At 45.1% G+C, this 23,090-nt stretch overlaps 3 protein-coding genes across 3 annotated transcripts; 1 reads left to right on the top strand and 2 right to left on the bottom strand.

Annotated features, from left to right (window-relative positions):
* Nucleotides 1-1,893: 1,893 nt before the first annotated feature.
* LOC143934284 (heat shock protein 30C-like) lies at nucleotides 1,894-3,474 on the top strand. The gene has a single exon (XM_077457747.1). The coding sequence runs from the start codon at nucleotides 2,093-2,095 to the stop codon at nucleotides 2,747-2,749; it is 657 nt and encodes a 218-aa protein (XP_077313873.1). The 5' UTR covers nucleotides 1,894-2,092; the 3' UTR covers nucleotides 2,750-3,474.
* Nucleotides 3,475-5,149: 1,675 nt separating this feature from the next.
* LOC143933255 (heat shock protein 30C-like) lies at nucleotides 5,150-6,218 on the bottom strand. The gene has a single exon (XM_077456141.1). The coding sequence runs from the start codon at nucleotides 6,011-6,013 to the stop codon at nucleotides 5,357-5,359; it is 657 nt and encodes a 218-aa protein (XP_077312267.1). The 5' UTR covers nucleotides 6,014-6,218; the 3' UTR covers nucleotides 5,150-5,356.
* A 14,360-nt stretch (nucleotides 6,219-20,578) lies between these two features.
* LOC143933254 (heat shock protein 30C-like) lies at nucleotides 20,579-21,655 on the bottom strand. Its single transcript, XM_077456140.1, has one exon. The coding sequence runs from the start codon at nucleotides 21,454-21,456 to the stop codon at nucleotides 20,800-20,802; it is 657 nt and encodes a 218-aa protein (XP_077312266.1). The 5' UTR covers nucleotides 21,457-21,655; the 3' UTR covers nucleotides 20,579-20,799.
* Nucleotides 21,656-23,090: the final 1,435 nt, after the last annotated feature.

Raw genomic sequence — 23,090 nt, 5'->3', positions numbered from 1 at the left:
GCGCGCCAAAATGCACATAAGATAAATGGAAATGTGTATCCATCTACCCTGCATTTTACTGCAAGTTAGTGGGAATTCAGCCTAATGGCTTTTATAGTGTCCCCTATTGAGAATTTTTCTGTACAATCGTTTTTTGTGATTCTACGAGCCTGCACAAGACTTCACATGTTTGGTATCTATTTACTTAACACAACCCCGTCTTTTATATTTTGCCAAAAAAATGGGTATAATATTGTATTTGTTTGCACTAAAAGGCATTTTAGCATTATTATTATACAGGATTTATATAGCGCCGACAGTTTAAGCAGTGCTTTACAACATTAGGGTAGACATTACAATATAAAACAATTCAAGACAGGGGGAATCAGAGGGCCCTGCTCGTTAGAGCTTACAATCTAGGAATATTAATTTCTGAAGATAAACATTTGATAAATAACTGCACAAATATTGCATCATATAAAAATTGCAACACCCATTATTTTATTCCCCAGGGTTTCTGTTTTTAGAAAATATATACTTCTTTAGGGTAAATTCTAGCCAAAAAATGCAGACTTTAGTGTGTGCAGAAAATGAAAGAAATTGCCTGAGTAGACAAGTGGTTAAAGCGGATTTCCAGCAGTTTCTGTGTTTATTAAACATCAGCAGAGACAAAAAGTACTTTTAATAAACACACATTCACCTGTTCCAGCGATGCGGCTGCCCAAAGCCTCGGTTCTCTCCCCAGCCTCTCCCCGACGCTGGCATCACTAGCGTGGACACCTGGCTATCACAGCCCGGTGTGCACTGCGCATGCGCGAGTCGTGCTGCGTGTCCTGAATGGCCGGACAATCTTTTGGGACCTGTGACATGTTCCAGAACATTGCAGGGAGGGAGGGGGAGTCTAGGCGGCACGAGCGGATGTGGGAGCTGGGAACCTGTCAAAACTAGGTACCCACTCCCCCCCCCAAAAAAATAAAAATGACATGCCAGATGTGGCATGTCAGGGGATCAGGAGCCTTTAAAGTGAAAGTTCCACTTTTGGGTGGAACTCCGCTTTAAAGTGTAATTGTAAAAATAATTTCAGGCTTAGCCTATGTTCATCTGCAACTGTCAGGCACTATTGTTCACTCTCACTGTCCACGATCGAATGAAAACAGAAGCACTTCAACTAACAGTATGTACACTATATAGCCGGCCATACATTATTCCTTTTTTTTTTTTTAACCAAATGAAAAAAAAAGAAAGGAAAAGGAAAAGTTGACCCAGGGAAAATCCGATTGTCTCTCGGGGGATCAGGAAGGAATTTTTTCCCCTGCTTTAGCAAATTGGATCATGCTCTGCTGTTTTTTTTTTTGCCTTCCTCTGGATCAACTGTGGGTATAGAATTGGGTACATGGGATTGTATGATATTATTATTATTATTATTTTTTTGGTTGAACTGGATGGATGTCTTTTTTCAACCTGACTAACTATGTAACTATGTATGAAACAATTTCTCCATCCATATTAATTGGTAAACTGCGATATGTTACTGTTTTGTTTTTTGATTCAGATACACTTTTAATAAAACATGAATGCAAAAGCAACAAAGTAAAACTACATTTTAAAATGGTATTTATATAATGTTTGGTTGAGTGCGTCTTCCAGAAACGACTACAGAGGAGACTGGGAGGATATAACAAAACCATAAAGTACAGATGAATAGAGAGAAGATCTCCGCAGTATAAAGAATTCTCTGGCAATCTCCAGTTGTCACCTTGCTCCCGCCCACTAGTGTTGTAATCCTCCAGGTTTAGGTTGGCCCCTCCCCCTCCTCCTCCTATCTCAGAATTCTCCAGCACTCTCCAGCACAGAGTACAGAGTTCCAGCCGTCACTCAGAAGTTCCTGCCCCCCCCCCGTATTATTCATGATGTGTCCCCCAGGCCCCTCCCCCTGGCTCCATATATGGAGAGCACATGGAGGGGTACAGAAGTGTCTCAGGCAGTATAAAAGGAGCCGGGCTGGCAGAGGTTGCAGTACAGCGAGCAGCAGAGAGCAGACGCTGACACACAGGCAGACGGCCTCCAGCTGAACTGTGACAAGAAGCTCCAGGAAAAGCAGCAGCAGAGCGACATGTTCCCTCTCAGCCTCCTCCAGTCCTCGCACAGTCCTGTGTATGTCTACCGCCAGCCCGAGCTCCCCCACTGGACCGCCACACACCTCATCCTCCGCCAGCTGGAAGACGACATGCGGAGCGTGAGCAGCGACATGGAGAGGAGAATGCAGCGCCTCCACCAGGCCTACCATCTCCTGGCCAATGACCCGGACATGAGGAGGGGGAGGGGGGCTCAGAGCGGACACCCCACCGCCCCCCAAGACAAATCCCCCACCGAGGGCAAAGACGGGAAGGAGAACTTTGAGCTCTCCCTGGACGTGAGTCCGTTTTCTCCAGAAGAACTGACAGTGAGGACGGAAGGAAGGAGACTGATCATGGCGGGAAAATCCGACAAGAAAAGGGAGACGGAGAATGGCGGCTTCTTCCAGGAATACAGAGAGTGGCGCAGAGAAGCTGAGCTCCCGGAAGACGTGAATCCCGAGGACGTGCTGTGCTCCATGTCCAAGGGTGGGCGGCTCCACTTCTGGGCACCTCGCCTGGCACTGCCCGCTGCCCAAGGAAGAGACATGACCATCACCATGGAGCAGAGCCCAGGAGAAGGTCAGGAGTCCAACCCGGAGAACCAGAACCACCGGGGACAGCAGGAGCAAGACCTCCCCCACAATTCATCCTGATGACATGATGGGACTGAGATTTGGCTTCATCACAGATAACATTCTTCTATCTCATTCTATTCTTTTTTTGTTTACAAACTTTTTTTTATTGAACTTAAATTGTGGTACAATAAGAGGTTTTAACAGTAAAATGAACATATAAAAGTTATTCTGGTATATAATTTTTTGAAAAATAGACAAGTAGAAAATATATTGATACAATCGATCAAGGGTTTTGTATAAATAAATGCCTGTACAATAATGTAAAGAATACATATATCTATATATATCGATAGATAGATAGATAGATAGATAGATAGATAGATAGATAGATAGATAGATAGATAGATAGATAGATAGATAGATAGAATGGAAAAAAAAAACAAATATAGAAATATCAATATGAACTAATATCTCTATTCAATTGTTTGAATTTCTGAACAATACATCTCCATGTGAGATCCATGAGTCACATTTTTTAATATAAAATTGTATAGAGTTTTATAATAAGTGAAATATTTTTTTCCATTTGGTTAATGGAACTATTTCTTGTTTTTAATTGATTTATTAGAATTTAGAGAGATTTCCAGGGATAGGCTATGAGCCAATGAATGGCTAAACATATGATGTGAACCAGTCTCATAGGAGGTCTAGACAGTCCTTTGATTTTAGTCAATAATAGACAGTTATGAAATGTGAGATTTTATTCTATTCTATCTATTCCCACCCTGAGATGTAACTTTATTTTATAATTAACTCTTATTTTGTTTTTGTTATTTGTTCTCTTCTTTTGTTTTGTAATATATTATTTTTTAAATAAATGTTTAGATTCTAATGATATTGTGTTTTTGTATGATTTGTATGAAGTCGTATGATGGGATATGAAATGTTTGTAATCTATGTAGAGGTGTTAGGGAAATGGTCCTGACTAGGGGAGGATAGTACTGAATATGAATACGAATGATAAATATTAAAGTGGAACTTCACCTAAATCTTTTTTTTTTTTTTGCTTAATGGGGAAAATCTGTAAGGTTTTGTTGCTTCATTTGACTATACTGGAAACATTTCTTCTCCATGAATATCTGTCATAGGGACAGTAAGTGAGGCGACACAGACATTATTAAAAACCTGACAGACTTTCCAACTTGTGTACCAATCTGTATATCCCCCATTCATTACCAGGACACTTTTCAGTGCAGTGATAGTTTGACTTACAATTGCATGGTCATGCAGCACTGTACCAAAAAAAATATATATATTTATATATTTTTTTTTTTTTTTTTGAGAAACATAAAGCATTCTTTGGGTGATATTAAATATGATTTGGGTTTTTAATTTTTAACTGTATAAGTGAAAAAAAAAGGTCAACATTTAAAAAAAAAAAACTTTCTATATATAAAAATATGCCAAATGATGTCTTTTTGGAAGTTAAACACCCCAAAGTAATCACAATTGAAATGCTAATATATTGCTGCTGATGAGGGGGTTAAAACACGGAGCTTAATGATTAAGGGTATCATGAATGTACAAGTCATACATAGAGGGAGGAGAAAGTGAAGGGGTTAATGTACAGTGTGAAGATGGAAATTAATGGGTTAATGTACAGGATAACGGTGGTTAAGGGGTTAATATACAGATCATCACAGAGACAGGTTTTCAGGGCATGCTGAGACTTGTAGTTCCACAGCGCTGAGATGTATTTCAGGCTCATCCTGAACACATACACATTTAACAAACTTTATCTTATTTACTGGAATAATTGCTCATCATTTGGAGAGATTATCTCACTGTTTATTTTTATTTTTGTATTGACTGCGGGGCTCTTCCATAACATGACCATAAGAGCAAAGAGAAAGATCAAGGACCCGTCCACTGGGATGTTCCTCCGCCAAGTCCAACTTTGCAGGACCTGCCAGCTCCTCCCTCCTCGTGTATTATTCATGATGTATATACAGGCTCCTCCCCTTCACTAGAGATACACAGAGAGCACATGGCTGGAGGGCGGATCTTAGCTTCATTGATGTTAACCCTGTACAGTCTGGAATAGAAGGCTGGGTAGTGATTTATAGATGAGTAGATTTAGACAGACTTTATATGAGTAACAAATTAAAGTAGAACTCCAGATAACACTCTTTGTACAGTTACAGCAATAGTTATTTTTTGACTTTTGTAATAAAAGTTTTACAGAAGTGAATAAAAGCTGATCATTGTAAGCACCCCTGTGCTATTATCAGACTGCATCATACAGTATTGGATATTTTTGTGTTAACATTACAAAGGAATCCAGAAATCTGACCGGATGATAAGGACTCAGCTTCAGTTTACATAAAACATTCCTATTCATTCTATAAACCAAATATTAAGAGATTTCTTATTTCAAAAAACATTTCCTGGTCCATGCAAACAAAGAACAGAAGATAGTTATAAAATGAGAATATTTATTTAGAAAACTATATATACAGTATATAGAAACAGTGATCCAAGCAATATAAAAATCAGGAAAGTGGAACAATAACATCAATTCTAAGATGGCAAAGTAGAAGTGATCTTCCTGACATCTTCTCATCCTGATAGAAATAGTGACAGAAAATCGATTATTTTGTACCAAATCTCAGTCCCATCATGTCATCAGGATGAATTGTGGGGAAGGTCTTGCTCCTGCTGTCCCCGGTGGTTCTGGTTCTCCGGGTTGGACTCCTGACCTTCTCCTGGGCTCTGCTCCATGGTGATGGTCATGTCTCTTCCTTGGGCAGCGGGCAGTGCCAGGCGAGGTGCCCGGAAGTGGAGCAGCCCGTCCTTGGACGTAGAGCACAGCACATCCTCGGGATTCACGTCTTCCGGGAGCTCGGCTTCTCTGCGCCACTCTCTGTATTCCTGGAAGAAGCCGCCATTCTCCGTCTCCCTTTTCTTGTCGGATTTTCCCGCCACGATCAGTCTCCTTCCTTCTGTCCTCACTGTCAGTTCTTCTGGAGAAAACGGACTCACGTCCAGGGAGAGCTCAAAGTTCTCCTTCCCGTCTTTGCCCTCGGTGGGGGATTTGTCTTGGGGGGCGGTGAGGTGTCCGCTCTGAGCTCCCCTCCCCCTCCTCATGTCCGGGTCATTGGCCAGGAGATGGTAAGCCTGGTGGAGGCGCTGCATTCTCCTCTCCATGTCGCTGCTCACGCTCTGCATGTCGTCTTCCAGCTGGCGGAGGATGAGGTGTGTGGCGGTCCAGTGGGGGAGCTCGGGCTGGCGGTAGACATACACAGGACTGTGCGAGGACTGGAGGAGGCTGAGAGGGAACATGTCGCTCTGCTGCTGCTTTTCCTGGAGCTTCTTGTCACAGTTCAGCTGGAGGCCGTCTGCCTGTGTGTCAGCGTCTGCTCTCTGCTGCTCGCTGTACTGCAACCTCTGCCAGCCCGGCTCCTTTTATACTGCCTGAGACACTTCTGTACCCCTCCATGTGCTCTCCATATATGGAGCCAGGGGGAGGGGCCTGGGGGACACATCATGAATAATACGAGGCGGGGCCAGGAACTTCTGAGTGACGGCTGGAACTCTGTACTCTGTGCTGGAGAGTGCTGGAGAATTCTGAGATAGGAGGAGGAGGGGGAGGGGCCAACCTAAACCTGGAGGATTACAACACTAGTGGGCGGGAGCAAGGTGACAGCTGGAGATTGCCGGAGAATTCTGAGATATGTCTGTGATAGAAAGAAGAAAAGAATGTACTAGAGGAGTGTACATAGCCGTATACTGAGCACACATTATGGAGATTAGAACAATGTATATATTGTATATATAGATCAGATATACACGGTGAAGCTGATCTCTAGGACAGACAATATACACAGTGTAATTACCATGTTCTAAGAGAGCTGAACAATGTGGGCAAATCCAGGATTTAATGTCATTTTTGTAAGTGTACGCTGTAATCTGTTTTGTTCTGTTTGCGGTCTTATAGCAGCACCATCATTTAGGGTGTGCCCCCCAAGTCTGCTGTTTGTATATTGTAAGGGTCCTGACCAGATCCCTTGGGCTGGAGCACCCCCCCCCCCCCCCCCATTACCTCTTATTAGTGTCCACCTGTGTTATAGGAGGAGACCTTCTAGTTCTCCCACAAAGAAGACTTTGTCTCCCATGGTTGAGATGTAGGATCTTTCATTCTATTAATAGTGTAGGACCCACTGATAATGGGGTACTTTGACACAGTAAGTGGGCTTAAGCGCCACATGGTGTGACCAAATACCCATATTCTTTTAATATGTTCAGGTGTTTTAAATATCCTTGCAAGGTTTAATGTAATTTTTGTATGTGTGCGATGTAATCTATTTTGTTCATTCGCTGGTGTCGCAGGGTGGGAGAGTTCTGGGTGCATGAGGACATCATGAAAATGGTCAATTGGGACCTCAGGATCTGATGACATGTTTGTGAGGGGTGACGGACCTGGTACAGACTTGTTGGTCCGGCACCCTGCACAGTGCATGACCAGACACACAATGTTTGATTGTGCATGCTAGGGGGATGGATTGTGCGGGCTGGGGGGGGGGGGGGGGCCGGCTGCCACTGGTGAGTCCTTCTTGGGAAATGATGGAAAGGTCATTCCACTCAGAATGCTGATACTCCATGTGAGACTTTATCCAATGTACTATCGCAAATAAACCATTTGTCTGCCAAGGTACGTTTATAAACACCATGGTAGACCAGTGGTTATATAAAGCTCACAGCGGCTTCTGACCTTGATACCGGCTTTAAAAGATGGCAGACGCCTTTCCAATAAAAGTGATCAGATGGCCCGTGCAATCTTTCCCAGGCCCCCCCGCCCCCCCCCCCCCCCCATGCCACCAGGGTGTCTGGGACTGTAGGAAACAGTAATTATGAAGAACTCAATGAAAATACATTCCCGAGACCTCCTGCGATCAATAACCACAGAAGCAATGTATATAAATCGCTCACAGCTGTCATTTCATGGCTAGTGTAAGTGGGCATCCAATAGCCACCCACTGTTTTCATAAAGAGTACCTGTCACTTTTCCCTTTTATCACATAAGAGGCTTTTATAGACCCTCTTGTTATGGCAATAAAGTAACAAAAATTGAAGTTGTAATCACGGACACAGTGAGGGTGCAATGGTGGGCACAGTGAGGCTGCATTCATGGGCATAGTGAGGATGCAATGGTGAGCACAGTGAGGCTGCATTCAGGGGCACAGGCTGCAATGGTGGGCACAGTGAGGCTGCATTCATGGGTACAGGCTGCAATGGTGGGCACAGTGAGGCTGAATTCACGGCAGGCACAGTGAGGCTGCAATGGTGGGCACAGTGAGGCTGCAATGGTGGGCACAGTGATGCTGCATCCACAGGCACAGTGAGGCTGCGATGATGGGTGCAGTGATTCTGCATTCACAGGCACAGTGAGGCTGCAATAGAAGGGTACAGTGAGGCTGAAACCATGAGCACAAGCTGCAGTGGTGGGCACAGTGAGGCTGAATTCACGGGCACAGGCTGCAATGGTGGGCACAGTGAGGCTGAATTCACGGGCACAGTGAGGCTGAATTCATGGGCACAGTGATCCTGCATTCATGGGCACAGTAAAGCTGCATTTGATAGGCACAGTGATGCTGCATTGATGGGCATAGTGAGGCTGCAATGATGGGCACAGCGAGGCTTAATTGATGAGCACAGTGAGGCTGCAATGATTGGCACAGTAAGGCTACATTGATGAGCACAGTGAGGCTGCAATGATGGGCACAGTGAGGCTGCAATGATGGGCACAATGAGGCTGCATTGATGAGCACAGTGAGGCTGAATTCATGGGCAGAGTAAAGCTGCATTTGATGGGCACAGTGATGCTGCATTGATGGGCAGTGAGGCTGCATTCATAGCATTAAGGCTGCAATGATGGGCACAGTGAGGCTGCATTCACGGGTATAGTGAGGCTGAATTCACAGGCACAGTAAAGCTGCATTTGATGGACAGTGAGGCTGCAATTCATGGGCACAGTGAGGCTGCATTTGATAGGCACAGTGAGGCTGCATTGATGAGCACAGTTTGGCTGCATTGATGGGCACAGTGAGGCAGTCTTTGATGGGCACAGTGAGGCCGCATTTGATGGGCGCAGTGAGGTCGCATTTGATGGACACAGTGAGGTTGCATTTGATGGGAACTGAAACTGCATTAATCTCCTGTATCATGTCAGGAGTCTCTGACCATCTCTTGTAGCATGTCTGCATTCTCTTACCATCTTTGGTATGATGTCCTCAGTCTCTTTTTTTTTTTTTTTTTCTTGCCACATCAGTGTTTTTATACCAGAGACTAGATTCAGCTTGCCACTCATTCATGTCTCGTTCACTATTCCACATCATCGTGGCTTATTTCATATCAAAGATTTTCCCAAAGATTCCTTATACTCACATTGAAAATTCATAGCATTTAAGAAATACAAAAAGAAGACAAAAGAGAACAAGATAGGAATAAACCTCAGCACTCTTGGTGTTCTCAAAATGTACACAGTTACTATACCTATTACCCTGAATTGAATTTTCCTCCCCCCAGCTCCCCACCCCATCCCCCCATCATCCCCATAAGACCCCATCGTATACCTAATTGAATCATAGCCTCCTCACTCCTCTCCCCAGTTCTATGGTAATATCATTCTTTGGTTAACGAACAGAATCATGAAGAGGCCAACAAAGAAGCCCTGGGAAAAGAAGGGTCCACCCTTCGTGAAGTGGGAAAAACACTCATAGAGAGAGAGAGAGAGAGAGAGAGAGAGATATAAAACAAAGATATATTAAAGGAATCACAGCGAAAGGGAGAGAGCCACTCAACGCCCGTGGGGAGAGTCTGTTTTCTGTGACAGAAGCTATTGCAGCCCGTCTACTTATGGTAGGATCCCCAACTTCCGCAAGCAAGACCCCCATAAGCTTGTGAACTTCTTGTTGTTGCCCTGTTTGATGAAAAAGACCCTTTCGTTACAAATTGTCGTTTTTATGGTTGCCAGCCAAGTTTCAAATGACAGGCTCGAGTGTGAATGCCATTGTTGCTCAATTAACTTCCTAGGTTTGGAAGAGACACCTAATCACTGGTATTATAGTGACGTTGGGAATTGTGAGACCCTCAGGTATAGTCAGGAGACAAGTCCTTACCATTGCTTTCAATGTTAGGTTAAAGGTTCTGTTAATCTGATCTATAACCTGCGTCCAGTACCTAAATAATTTCGGACACCTCCAGAACATGTGAATGAAATCGCCGGTTCAGCCGCATCTAGGACAGTGGTCATTATTTCTCCAGCCTAATTTGAACATTTTCTTAGGGGTATGATATACCCGATAAAAAAAGAAAAGGTGGGAAGCTTTCTGGGAAGGGGAAATCGAAACTCTAGTTCCGTGATCGATTATCTTATCCCTTATCGGAGTTAGACAGCGGACCCACGTCAATCTCCCATCTTTTCCTACTTTTGAGCGGGGCTTCATGGTCTAACATTTTATCCCCTAATCTAGCGTACATATAAGAAATCAGTCCCTTCAGCGTGTCCTGGGAAATAATTTGTGATAACACCGGAATCTGAATCCACTGTACCTTTTGGGGTCCGAATTGTGACTGGACTGCATGTCTGACCTGAAGATATTTGTAAAACGAACGGTTCGACAGCGAGAACTCCAATTTTAAACTAGTGAATGATTTAATATCTGAACCCTGAAATATTTGCATTAGTTGGTTTATCCCTTGGTTCGCCCATTCTCTGCATCTTTCAACTTTAGCTAATTCGGCCAAGTTTCTATTATTCCATAAAGGGGCCAATACAGATACCCCCTGGTATCCTAGTAAAGCCTTAGCTGTTTTCCAGAGTTTAACAATCTGGTTAATCATTGGGCAGCATACGAGTTTGCCTCAAGGGCCTCAATAAGTGTATTATGTGGGCATCCTAGCATTAACAGGCTGTAACGAGGCATACCCTCGCTCAGTATTCGTGCTCCTGCTAGGTGCTGCAACTGTGCCGCCAAATAATAAAGTCTAGGATGTGGAACCGCCATCCCCCCTTCCTCCAGCGGTAGCTGCAATGTCCGTAGACTAATCCTAGACGGCCCCTTTTTCCATATAAAATCTCTAAACAGAGATTCTATTTTCTTAAACCACCTCGAACCGATCCATATTGGCGAGTTATGGAGAAAATATAAAATTTGGGGGAGCCACACCATTTTGACCAAGTTACAACGTCCCGCCATCGATAAGGGGAGGCGGCTCCAAATATCCGCCTTATATTTGAGCTTCAACAGGAGTGGGGCTAAGTTATCCTCCAGGTACCCATTTACATCCCTTGCCATCCAGACCCCCAAGTACTTAATATTATCCACCACCTTCAAGTTAAAGGTATTCCGTAGTACATCGGTGACCCCCGTGTCTATCGGAAGTAATGCAGATTTATCCCAGTTAATAGTCAATCCAGATATTTGGCCGAATTCCCTAATCATTCCCATTGCCGCTTTTAACGAGGTTTGAACCTCTCCCAAGAAAAGCAAAACATCGGCAAATAATGCGATCTTTTCCTTCATCTGCCCTCTCCTAAATCCCTGTATAGCAGGGTTAGCCCTGATAGCTATGGCCAATGGTTCCATTGCCAGAACGAAAAGAAGAGGGGAAAGAGGGCAGCCCTGCCTGTTCCAATTGGAGCACATCATTACTCATTATTGATTTTTATTTCCGCGCTTGGATTAGTGTAAAGCATCTTTGTCCATTTGATAAAAGTCGGCCCAAACCCGAATCTAACAAGAGCCGCAAATAAATATTCCCACTCAAGGCAATCAAAGGCCTTGGCTGCATCCAGGGCTAATATGGCCCTGGAACCTCCATTGTCTGTGGGGATCTGGATATTCAAATGGGCTCTACGTATATTAATTCTGGTAGACCTGTTCAGGATAAATCCCGACTGGTCAGGATGGATGAGCTTATGAATACACTTTTTTAAATGTGTTGCCAGTATTTTCGCTAAGATCTTTACATCAGTGCATAACAGCGAAATCGGACGATACGAAGCAGGCTCCATAGGGTCTTTTCCCTCCTTGGGGACAACTACTATAGTGGCCTCTAACATTGAGGTAGGCAACGTCCCCACCGCCAATGCCTGAGTCAATGCCTCCAGCAATTCTGGCAACAGAACCTCGCCATATTTCTTGTAAACCTCAATAGGTATCCCGTCAGGTCCTGGTGATTTTAGGTTGGGCATCTCAGCCACGGCTTTACGAAGTTCATCAATAGTTATTGGAGCCTCCATTAACATAGAATCTTCTGCTAATAAAGTTGGTATGCTTATATTTCCCATAAAAGCAGCGGTCGTTTCCCCCTCACCCCCCCCCCCCCCCTCTGGGATTTATATAGAGAGCTATAGTAGAGGTGGAATATATTTTTAATAATAGTGGGTTAAGCAGTAATCTCTCCCTGTAGCGTCCTAACCGCTAATACCGTTGAAGGGGCAGTGTTTGTTTTAACCAGTAGAGACAGTAAACGACCCACTTTTTCTCCTTCCCAAAATGTACTTGTCTCTGAAATATACGTCTATTATCTATCTTTCTCCTAATGGTCATCTTGTACTCTTGCTGCTTTTCCAACCATTCCTTCTGAGTGAATGGGGTTGGGTTGATAATATACTGCTGTTCTGCCCTTTGCACAGTCTTCCTAGCCTTCTCCTCCCGGTTCTTCATCTCAGCTTTGTTACCAGCAATTTGCTGGATAAAGAGTCCCCTTAAAAAAGGTTTTAATGAATCCCAAACCACACCCGTTGATGCAGTACCTGCATTAATAGGGATAAAATATTTCAGTTCAGATATTAATCGCTCTGGATCGCCCAATATCTCTAACCACGAAGGATCAATTTTCCATTGCCCAAAATACTTCTTTTTCCCCACAATAAGCGTCAATGTTAAGGGGGAATGATCTGATATCCCCCTTGGGCCATATTGTACTGCCTCCACCAAGGCCAGAGCTTGGGTGTTCACTAGAGCCATATCAAGTCTAGATAAAGTGAAATAAGACATTGAAAAACAGGAGTATTGTCGCACCTATTGAACGCAGCTAAGGTAATGATACCTAGGTTATGGAAACAGACTAAATGCCCCACATTAGTAGAATGGAAAAAGGAAGTAGATAGAATAATGGAAGCTGAGAAATGGTTACATATGATCAGAAATAAACAAGATGACTTTAATGATATTTGGGAAGGTTGGAAAGAGTACTCAACAGAGATAAAATAGGGAGTGGGGGGAGGGGGGAGAGGGGAAGAGAGAATGGTTATAATATGTGGGTGGGGTTTTTTTTTTTTTTTTCTTCTGGGATATACATGGGTAAAGGGATAAAGAAGATGGAAAGAATGTATATTGTATTGTATGAATTGATTATTGTAATTAACTGATATGATTAAAGAAGATAAATAAAAGGTGATTATAAAAAAAGAAAAAAAAAAAAAACTTGTGTACCAATCTGTATATCCCACATTCATTACCAGGACACTTTTCAGTGCAGTGATAGTTTGACTTACAATTGCTTGGCCATGCAGCACTGTACCAAAAAATATATATATTTATATATATTTTTTTGAGCATTCTCAAAATGCATTCTTTGGGTGATATTAAATATGATTTGGGTTTTTAATTTTTAACTGTATACGTGAAAAAAAAGGTCAACATTTAAAAAAAAACTTTTTTCTTTTATTATAAGTTTCTCTTATATAAAAATATGCCAAATGATGTCTTTTTGGAAGTTAAACACCCCAAAGTAATCACAATTGAAATGCAAATATATTGCTGCTGATGAGGGGGTTAAAACACGGAGCTTAATGATTAAGGGTATCATGAATGTACAAGTCATACATAGAGGGAGGAGAAAGTGAAGGGGTTAATGTACAGGTCATATACAGTGTGAAGATGGAAATTAATGGATTAATGTACAGGATAACGGTGGTTAAGGGGTTAATATACAGATCATCAGAGAGAAAGGTTTTCAGGGCATGCTGAGACTTCCACAGCGGTGAGATGTATTTCAGGCTCATCCTGAACACATACACATTTAACGAACTTTACCTTATTTAAACACTGGAATAATTGCTCATCATTTGGAGAGATTATCTCACTGTTTATTTTTATTTTTGTATTGACTGCGGGGCTCTTCGATAACATGACCATTAAAGCGGAGGTCCACCCTAAAGTGGACCTTCCGCTCATTGGATTCCTCCCCCCCTCCGGCGCCACAATTGGCACCTTTCAGGGGGGAGGGGGGTGCAGGTACCTGTACAGTACAGGTATCTGCACCCACTTCCGGGATGGCTCTCTGCGGAAAGGGGCGTAGATTACGCCCCTTTCCGAAAGTCCCCCGCTGCCTACTGGGAAACACACAGATCCCAGAGGCAGCAGGTCCATCCTTATTGCGCAGCGCGACTCGGGCATGCACAGTAGGGAACCGGTAAATGAAGCCGAAAGGCTCCACTTCCTGATTCCCATACCCAAGATGGCGGCGGCAGCACCCGAGAGACGATCGAGAGATCGGCTTCGGGTGCTGACATCGCGGGCGCGCTGGACAGGTAAGTGTCACTATTTTAAAAGTCAGCAGCTGCAGTATTTGTAGCTGCTGGCTTTTAAAAAAAAAAAAAAAAACGCGGACTCCCACTTTAAGAGCAAAGAGAAAGATCAAGGACCCGCCCACTGGGACGTTCCTTCACCAATTCCAACTTTGCAGGACCTGCCAGCTCTTCCCTCTTCGTGTATTATTCATTATTTATATACAGGCCCCTCCCCTTCACTAGAGATACACAGAGAGCACATGGCTGGAGGGCGGATCTTAGCTTCATTGATGTTAACCCTGTACAGTCTGGAATAGAAGGCTGGGTCGTGATTTATGGATGAGTAGATTTAGGCAGACTTTATAGGAGTAACAAATTAAAGTAGAACTCCAGATAACACTCTTTGTACAGTTACAGCAATAGTTCTTTTTTGAGTTTTGTGATAAAAGTTTTACAGAAGTGAATAAAAGCTGATCATTGTAAGCACCCCTGTGCTATTATCAGACTGCATCATATAGTATTGGATATTTTGTGTTAACATTACAAAGGAATCCAGAAATCTGACCGGATGATAAGGACTCAGCTTCAGTTTACATAAAATATTCCTATTCATTCTATAAACCAAATATTAAGAGATTTCTTATTTCAAAAAACATTTCCTGGTCCATGCAAACAAAGAACAGAAGATAGTTATAAAATGAAAATATTTATTTAGAAAACGATATAAACAGTTGTAAGGGATCTTCCCGGGGTAGGGTGTGTTTGGACACAGTTCACAGCAGACTTGGAATTTATAAAGCAGATCTTGGCGTTTATTCGTGGTACAAACAGTCCAGCAAACAAAATATACAGCAACACCGTGCTTTCTAAGTACAACAAAAATAAAAGTCCTAGCCCGGCTGGGCGCTTACTAACAGGTTCTGCTCACCTATCTGACACTTACAAACACAGCGTCTTTCACCTGGATATCGCAGGGTGAGTTTTAGCTCCAGCAGTGGCTGTGCTTGCAGCTTCCTCAAACACACAGACTGTTCGTTTCCCTGGCTGAGAGCAATCACCTGCAGACCCTGCAGAGCCTTTAGCTTCCCAGGCTAATTAGGATCAAAGCTCACCTGATCCCAAACCCAGAACTGGATCGGGGGATGTGGAATGACAGGTCCCTCTACCAAACCTACCTGCCATTCCATATAAACCCAGGCCCGGCAAAATTAAATAACAACTCAGCAGCATATCGCTGCTGAGAAACTGATCCATCCTGGATTTACCATCTCACACTGTGTAGCAACCTAGGTGAGATGTACACCCCCTCGATCACTTCTCCAGTGACATGTCTACATATCCCCCCCCTCTTTTTCAGACCGGAGGGCTGAGCCTTTTGTCCCCACAGACAACTTACCCTTGACAATGCGTCAGCATTTGCCTGTAATTTCCCTGGCCTGTGTTCCACAGTGAAATTAAAGTTTTGTAGGGAGAGAAACCATCTAGTCACTCTTGCATTTCTCTCCTTGTTTAACTTCATCCATGTTAGGGGGGCATGGTCTGTCACCAACTTGAATTTCCTGCCTAGCAAGTAATACTTTAACGATTCTAGGGCCCACTTCACTGCCAAACATTCTCGCTCCACAATGGCATAATTTTTCTCGGCCGGGGTTAGTTTTCTACTCAAGTACGTCACTGGATGCTCCTCACCATTCACTACTTGTGAGAGTACTGCACCTAAGCCTGTGTTAGAGGCATCTGTCTGGACCAGAAATTCTCGCCTGAAATCGGGGGTAACTAAGACAGGTGGTTGGCACAAGGCAGACTTAAGGCTTTGGAAAGCCTTCTCGGCCTCTGGGGTCCACGTGACCATTGCTGTCTTTCCGCCCTTTGTCAAGTCAGTTAGTGGAGCAGCAACTGAGGCAAAGTTCGGCACAAATCTACGGTAATACCCCGTAATACCCAGGAAAGCTCTAACCTGTTTCTTTGTCAGGGGTCTAGGCCAATTCTGTATTGCCTCAATTTTATTTAGCTGTGGCTTAATCAACCCTCTCCCAATAATGTAGCCTAGATATTTGGCCTCTTCTAGGGCTAGAGCACACTTCTCGGCATTTATGGTCAACCCCGCATCACTTATGGCATCCAACACGGCCTGTACCTTACAGAGGTGACTTTCCCAATCAGGGCTAAAAATGACCACATCATCGAGGTAGGCAGCTGAGTAATCACGATGTGGTCGCAGAATCAAGTCCATCAACCTCTGGAAAGTTGCAGGCGCTCCATGTAACCCGAATGGCATCACTACATACTGGAATAGCCCATCAGGGGTGGAGAATGCAGTTTTCTCTTTAGCCTCACCAGAAAGTGGAATCTGCCAGTAGCCCTTTGTGAGATCGAGGGTGGTTATGTACCTGGCGTTACCCAACTTCTCAATCAACTCATCTACCCTGGGCATAGGATACGCATCGAACTTGGAGATCTCATTCAACTTTCTGAAATCGTTACAGAACCTCCAAGTTCCATTGGGCTTTGGGATTAGCACAATTGGGCTGGACCATTCACTCTGTGACACCTCAATTACCCCCAGAGCAAGCATACGTTTTACCTCGGCAGATACGGCTTCCCTACGTGCCTCGGGTATCCTATAGGGCTTAAGGTTTACTCTGCTTCTAGGCTCAGTTTCAATGTGATGATGGATGAGGTGTGTACGCCCTGGGAGGTCAGAGAACTTGTTTTTGTTTTTCTGTAAAAATTCCTGAGCCTCCTGTTTCTGTGACACTGATAGAGTATCACCTACCTTGACTGGAGGGATTGGTGGTGACAAATTATTAACAGTATTTGTCGCCACCAAGGATTCCCTGTCTTTCCAGGGCTTGATCAAGTTTATGTGATAAACTTGGAAAGGCTTCCTTCTACCTGGTTGGTGCACCTTGTAGTTCACCTCACTGACCTTTTCAACAATTTCATAGGGACCTTGCCACTTCGCCAAGAATTTACTCTCAACAGTGGGGACTAGTATAAGGACCCTATCGCCTGGGTTGAATGTCCTGATTCTTGCGGACCGGTTGTAAATTCTACTTTGGGCCTCTTGAGCCCTCTGGAGGTGTTCCCTTACCAGGGGCATTACAGTGGCTATACGGTCCTGCATTTGTGCTACATGCTCAATAACACTCTTGTATGGGGTGGACTCATTCTCCCATGTCTCTTTTGCAATGTCTAGTAGACCCCTAGGGTGATGACCATAGACCAACTCGAATGGTGAGAACCCTGTGGACGCTTGGGGCACCTCCCTAATAGCAAACATGAGGTAGGGTAATAAATGATCCCAGTCACGACCATCTTTTGCCACCACTTTCTTCAACATATGTTTCAAAGTTTTATTAAATCTCTCCACCAATCCGTCCGTCTGGGGGTGGTATACAGAGGTACGGATGTGTGAGATTTTAAATAGTCTGCATAATTCCTTCATTACTTTCGACATAAATGGCGTACCTTGGTCAGTTAGGATTTCTTTGGGGATCCCAGTCCTAGAGAACATATAAAACAACTCACGTGCAATTGTTTTAGATGCAGTGTTTCTTAAGGGTACAGCCTCAGGATAGCGGGTCGCATAATCCAGGACTACCAAAATATACTGGTGTCCTCTAGCTGACTTTACAATGGGACCCACTAAATCCATGGCAATACGCTCAAAAGGCACCTCTATAATAGGGAGCGAAACCAAAGGACTGCGAAAATGTGACACTGGGGCACTAACCTGACATGTGGGGCACGACTCACAGTATTTTTTAATGTCATCATATATGGCCGGCCAAAAAAACCTCTGGAGAACCCTCTCTCGCGTTTTGTCAGTCCCCAAGTGTCCCCCAAGAACATGGTTATGTGCCATGTCAAGCACCTGACGCCGGTACGGCTTAGGTACCAGAAGCTGTTCCACAATCTCATCCTTAACCTTATTGACTCTATAGAAAAGATCATTAGTCACCGAAAAATGTGGAAATCTTTTTTCAGCATCTGGTTCCTGAGGTACCCCATTCATAACAGCAACCTGCTCTCTCGCATTTTTGAGAGTGGGGTCCTGTAATTGTGCAGCCCCAAAATTATCGCTAGACACCTCTAAGTCTAGTATATTTTGCTCAGTGGGAGGAGCCTCCTCCTCCCCAGCCAGGACCTGCAAAGGAAAACAATCATTTTCATCCTGTACACTTTTATCATTCACAGTGGACAAGGCAACCACCTTAGAGGTATCCTCACTCCTTTTGGGGATTTTTCTTTTTTCCCAGAGAGCCCAGAATAAAGGAAAATCGCGCCCCAATATTACATTATGCATGAGGTTTTTAACCACACCCACTTCATATTGTACTGTGCCTTGTTCAGTCCCGACTTTAGCCAGCACTATAGGGTACACTTGTGTATCACCATGTATACACACAACGCTCATATGCTTTTTAGACTCTAAGTCCCCAGTCACCAGGCTAGCATGCACCAAGGTTACAAGGCTTCCTGAGTCCATTAACGCTTTAACAGGAAAGTCATTGATTGTGATGTTGCAGATTTGCGGTTCAGTCTCTAGTCCAGGAACTGCAGCACAAGATGGTTCCGCAAATAGCGACTGACGCCGGCTAGCGTCACATTCCATGGGTTCAGAGGTAAGAGGGCAATGGGCCGACACGTGTCCCGCCTCATGGCATCTCCAACACTGGATAGGGCCTGGTCTCTTTGGCAAGGAGTCCTTTTCAGAGCCCCTTAGCCACCCGGGACCATCACCAGTCTTTTGTCCCTGAGACACCACTTGAGCCCTTTTCCCTCCATCAGCACCCCTCCACACTCCCCCAATAGATGGAAGTCTCTTACCAGCTGACGGCACAGATCTGGCGCTCCGGGGAGGTGAAGATGCTGCAGGAACATCACGGAGGTAGTCCTCAGTCGCCTGGAACCTCTCCACAAGGTTGACAAGTTCGTTTGCATTCTTAGGATCACCTTGTCCCACCCAGCGTTGCAGGTCAGTAGGAAGCGCTCGGAGGTAGCGATCCATCACGACCTTCTCTAGGATTTGTGCAGGAGTAGAAGTGTCTGGCTCCAACCACTTTCTTGCCAAATGGATTAGGTCATACATCTGGGACCTCGCTGATTTGTCCAGACTGTAGCTCCAGTTGCGTACCCTCCGGGCACGGACTGCAGTAGTAACTCCTAGTCGGGCAAGTATCTCCTCTTTTAGCCGAGTATAGTCCTTAACCTCTTGCTCACTGAGGTCATAGTAGGCCTTTTGGGGTTCACCTGTTAAATAGGGCGCAATTACCTCTGCCCACTCAGCGGCTGGTAACTTCTCTCGCTCAGCCACGCGCTCAAATACTGTTAGAAAGGCCTCAACATCGTCCTCAGCAGTCATCTTTTGCAGCGCTTTCTGCACAGTCCTTCTCCCAAAAAAAATCTCTGGAGCGGCTCCCATCACTGTGGGTGGATTAGCAACCACAGGCGCCTCTCGAATTGCTATCAGGTGCTCGATAAGTTGTTGTTGTGCAGCCATGGACTGTTCATGTCGTCTATTGGCCTCTGTCTGAGCCTGCTGTTGTTGCAAACTCACTTGCATAAACTGCTTCAGCATCTCCTCCATGTTGCTGGACTGTTCTTGGAGTGTAGTTGCAGCTTTCACCCAGGACATCAGCAGCTGTAGCCAAGTCTGTCCACACCGTTGCCCCTAGCAACCGTGTTGCCCGCTACCTCCACCAATTGTAAGGGATCTTCCCGGGGTAGGGTGTGTTTGGACACAGTTCACAGCAGACTTGGAATTTATAAAGCAGATCTTGGCGTTTATTCGTGGTACAAACAGTCCAGCAAACAAAATATACAGCAACACCGTGCTTTCTAAGTACAACAAAAATAAAAGTCCTAGCCCGGCTGGGCGCTTACTAACAGGTTCTGCTCACCTATCTGACACTTACAAACACAGCGTCTTTCACCTGGATATCGCAGGGTGAGTTTTAGCTCCAGCAGTGGCTGTGCTTGCAGCTTCCTCAAACACACAGACTGTTCGTTTCCCTGGCTGAGAGCAATCACCTGCAGACCCTGCAGAGCCTTTAGCTTCCCAGGCTAATTAGGATCAAAGCTCACCTGATCCCAAACCCAGAACTGGATCGGGGGATGTGGAATGACAGGTCCCTCTACCAAACCTACCTGCCATTCCATATAAACCCAGGCCCGGCAAAATTAAATAACAACTCAGCAGCATATCGCTGCTGAGAAACTGATCCATCCTGGATTTACCATCTCACACTGTGTAGCAACCTAGGTGAGATGTACACCCCCTCAATCACTTCTCCAGTGACATGTCTACACAGTATATAGAAACAGTGATTATTATTATTATTATTTAAGATTTATATAGCGCCAACAGTTTGCGCAGCGCTTTACAATATGATCCAAGCAATATAAAAATCAGGAAAGTGGAACAATAACATCAATTCTAAGATGGGAAAGTAGAAGTGATCTTCCTGACATCTTCTCATCCTGATAGAAATAGTGACAGAAAATCGATTATTTTGTACCAAATCTCAGTCCCATCATGTCATCAGGATGAATTGTGGGGGAGGTCTTGCTCCTGCTGTCCCCGGTGGTTCTGGTTCTCCGGGTTGGACTCCTGACCTTCTCCTGGGCTCTGCTCCATGGTGATGGTGATGTCTCTTCCTTGGGCAGCGGGCAGTGCCAGGCGAGGTGCCTGGAAGTGGAGCTGCCCATCCTTGGACATGGAGCACAGTACGTCCTCGGGATTCACGTCTTCCGGGAGCTCGGCTTCTCTGCGCCACTCTCTGTATTCCTGGAAGAAGCCGCCATTCTCCGTCTCCCTTTTCTTGTCGGATTTTCCCGCCACGATCAGTCTCCTTCCTTCTGTCCTCACTGTCAGTTCTTCTGGAGAAAACGGACTCACGTCCAGGGAGAGCTCAAAGTTCTCCTTCCCATCTTTGCCCTCGGTGGGGGATTTGTCTTGGGGGGCGGTGAGGTGTCCGCTCTGAGCCCCCCTCCCCCTCCTCATGTCCGGGTCATTGGCCAGGAGATGGTAAGCCTGGTGGAGGCGCTGCATTCTCCTCTCCATGTCGCTGCTCACGCTCAGCATGTCGTCTTCCAGCTGGCGGAGGATGAGGTGTGTGGCGGTCCAGTGGGGGAGCTCGGGCTGGCGGTAGACATACACAGGACTGTGCGAGGGCTGGAGGAGGCTGAGAGGGAACATGTCGCTCTGCTGCTGCTTTTCCTGGAGCTTCTTGTCACAGTTCAGCTGGAGGCCGTCTGCCTGTGTGTCAGCGTCTGCTCTCTGCTGCTCGCTGTACTGCAACCTCTGCCAGCCCGGCTCCTTTTATACTGCCTGAGACACTTCTGTACCCCTCCATGTGCTCTCCATATATGGAGCCAGGGGGAGGGGCCTGGGGGACACATCATGAATAATATGAGGCGGGGCCAGGAACTTCTGAGTGACGGCTGGAACTCTGTACTCTATGCTGGAGAGTGCTGGAGAATTCTGAGATAGGAGGAGGAGGGGGAGGGGCCAACCTAAACCTGGAGGATTACAACACTAGTGGGCGGGAGCAAGGTGACAGCTGGAGAGTGCTGGAGAATTCTGAGATATGTCTGTGATAGAAAGAAGAAAAGAATGTACTAGAGGAATCTACATAGCCATATACTGAGCACACATTATGGAGATTAGAACAATGTATATATTGTATATATAGATCAGATATATACTGAGAGTATACTGAGAGCTTTCGCTCTCAGCACTCCACAGAAACTGCCTTACTAAAACTCACTAACGATCTACTAACTGCTAAAACCAACAGCCAGTACTCCATACTCCTACTACTTGACCTCTCTGCTGCCTTTGATACTGTTGACCACCCGCTCCTCCTCAATAAACTACATTACCTTGGCCTCCGAGATTCTGTGCTTTCCTGGTTCTCTGCCTATCTATCACAGCGCTCCTTTAGTGTCACCTACAACTCTGTATCCTCCTCTCCATTGCCCCTTTCTGTGGGGGTCCCCCAAGGCTCTGTTCTTGGACCCCTTCTCTTCTCTATTTATACCTCCTCCCTTGGTCACCTGATAACCGCCCACGGCTTCCAATACCACTTATACGCCGATGACACCCAAATCTATCTGTCTACTCCTCACCTCACTCCTTCAGTCTCCTCTCGCATTACTAACCTGCTAACTGACATATCAGCGTGGATGTCACACCATTTCCTTAAACTAAACCTCTCTAAAACTGAGCTATTAATAATCCCCCCTGCACATGCCCCCCTCCATGACTTTTCCATCAAAATCAACAATGCAACCATCAGGCCCTCCCCTCACGCCAGGGTACTAGGTGTAACCCTAGACTCTGACTTGTCATTTCAGCCCCAAGTCCAATCGTTGTCAAAAGTTTGTAGATTTCACCTCCGTAACATCTCTAAAATTCGCCCCTTTTTAACAATTAAAACTACCAAGATCCTCATTCACTCCCTTGTTATCTCTCGCCTTGACTATTGCAACTCCCTTCTCATTGGCCTGCCTCTCCATAGGCTATCTCCTCTTCAGTCTATCATGAATGCTGCTGCCAGACTTATCCACCTTACCAACCGCTCAGTGTCTGCCAACCCTCTCCTCCAATCCCTACACTGGCTCCCAATCACCCAGCGAATTAAATTCAAAATACTAACCACCACATACAAAGCCATTCACAACTCTGCCCCGAGCTACATCACCAATCTTGTCTCCAAATATCACCCAAACCGTCCCCTCCGTTCTTCTCAAGACCTCCTACTCTCAAGCTCTCTTGTCTCCTCCTCCCACACTCGTCTCCAGGATTTCTCCAGAGCCTCTCCAATCCTC

The sequence above is a fragment of the Lithobates pipiens genome, unplaced genomic scaffold, assembly GCF_037356315.1.
Source record: "Lithobates pipiens isolate NorthernLeopardFrog02 unplaced genomic scaffold, aLitPip1_a1.2 Scaffold_27, whole genome shotgun sequence".
Classification (NCBI taxonomy): Eukaryota; Metazoa; Chordata; class Amphibia; order Anura; family Ranidae; genus Lithobates; species Lithobates pipiens.
This window is presented reverse-complemented; position numbering and strand designations above follow the sequence as displayed.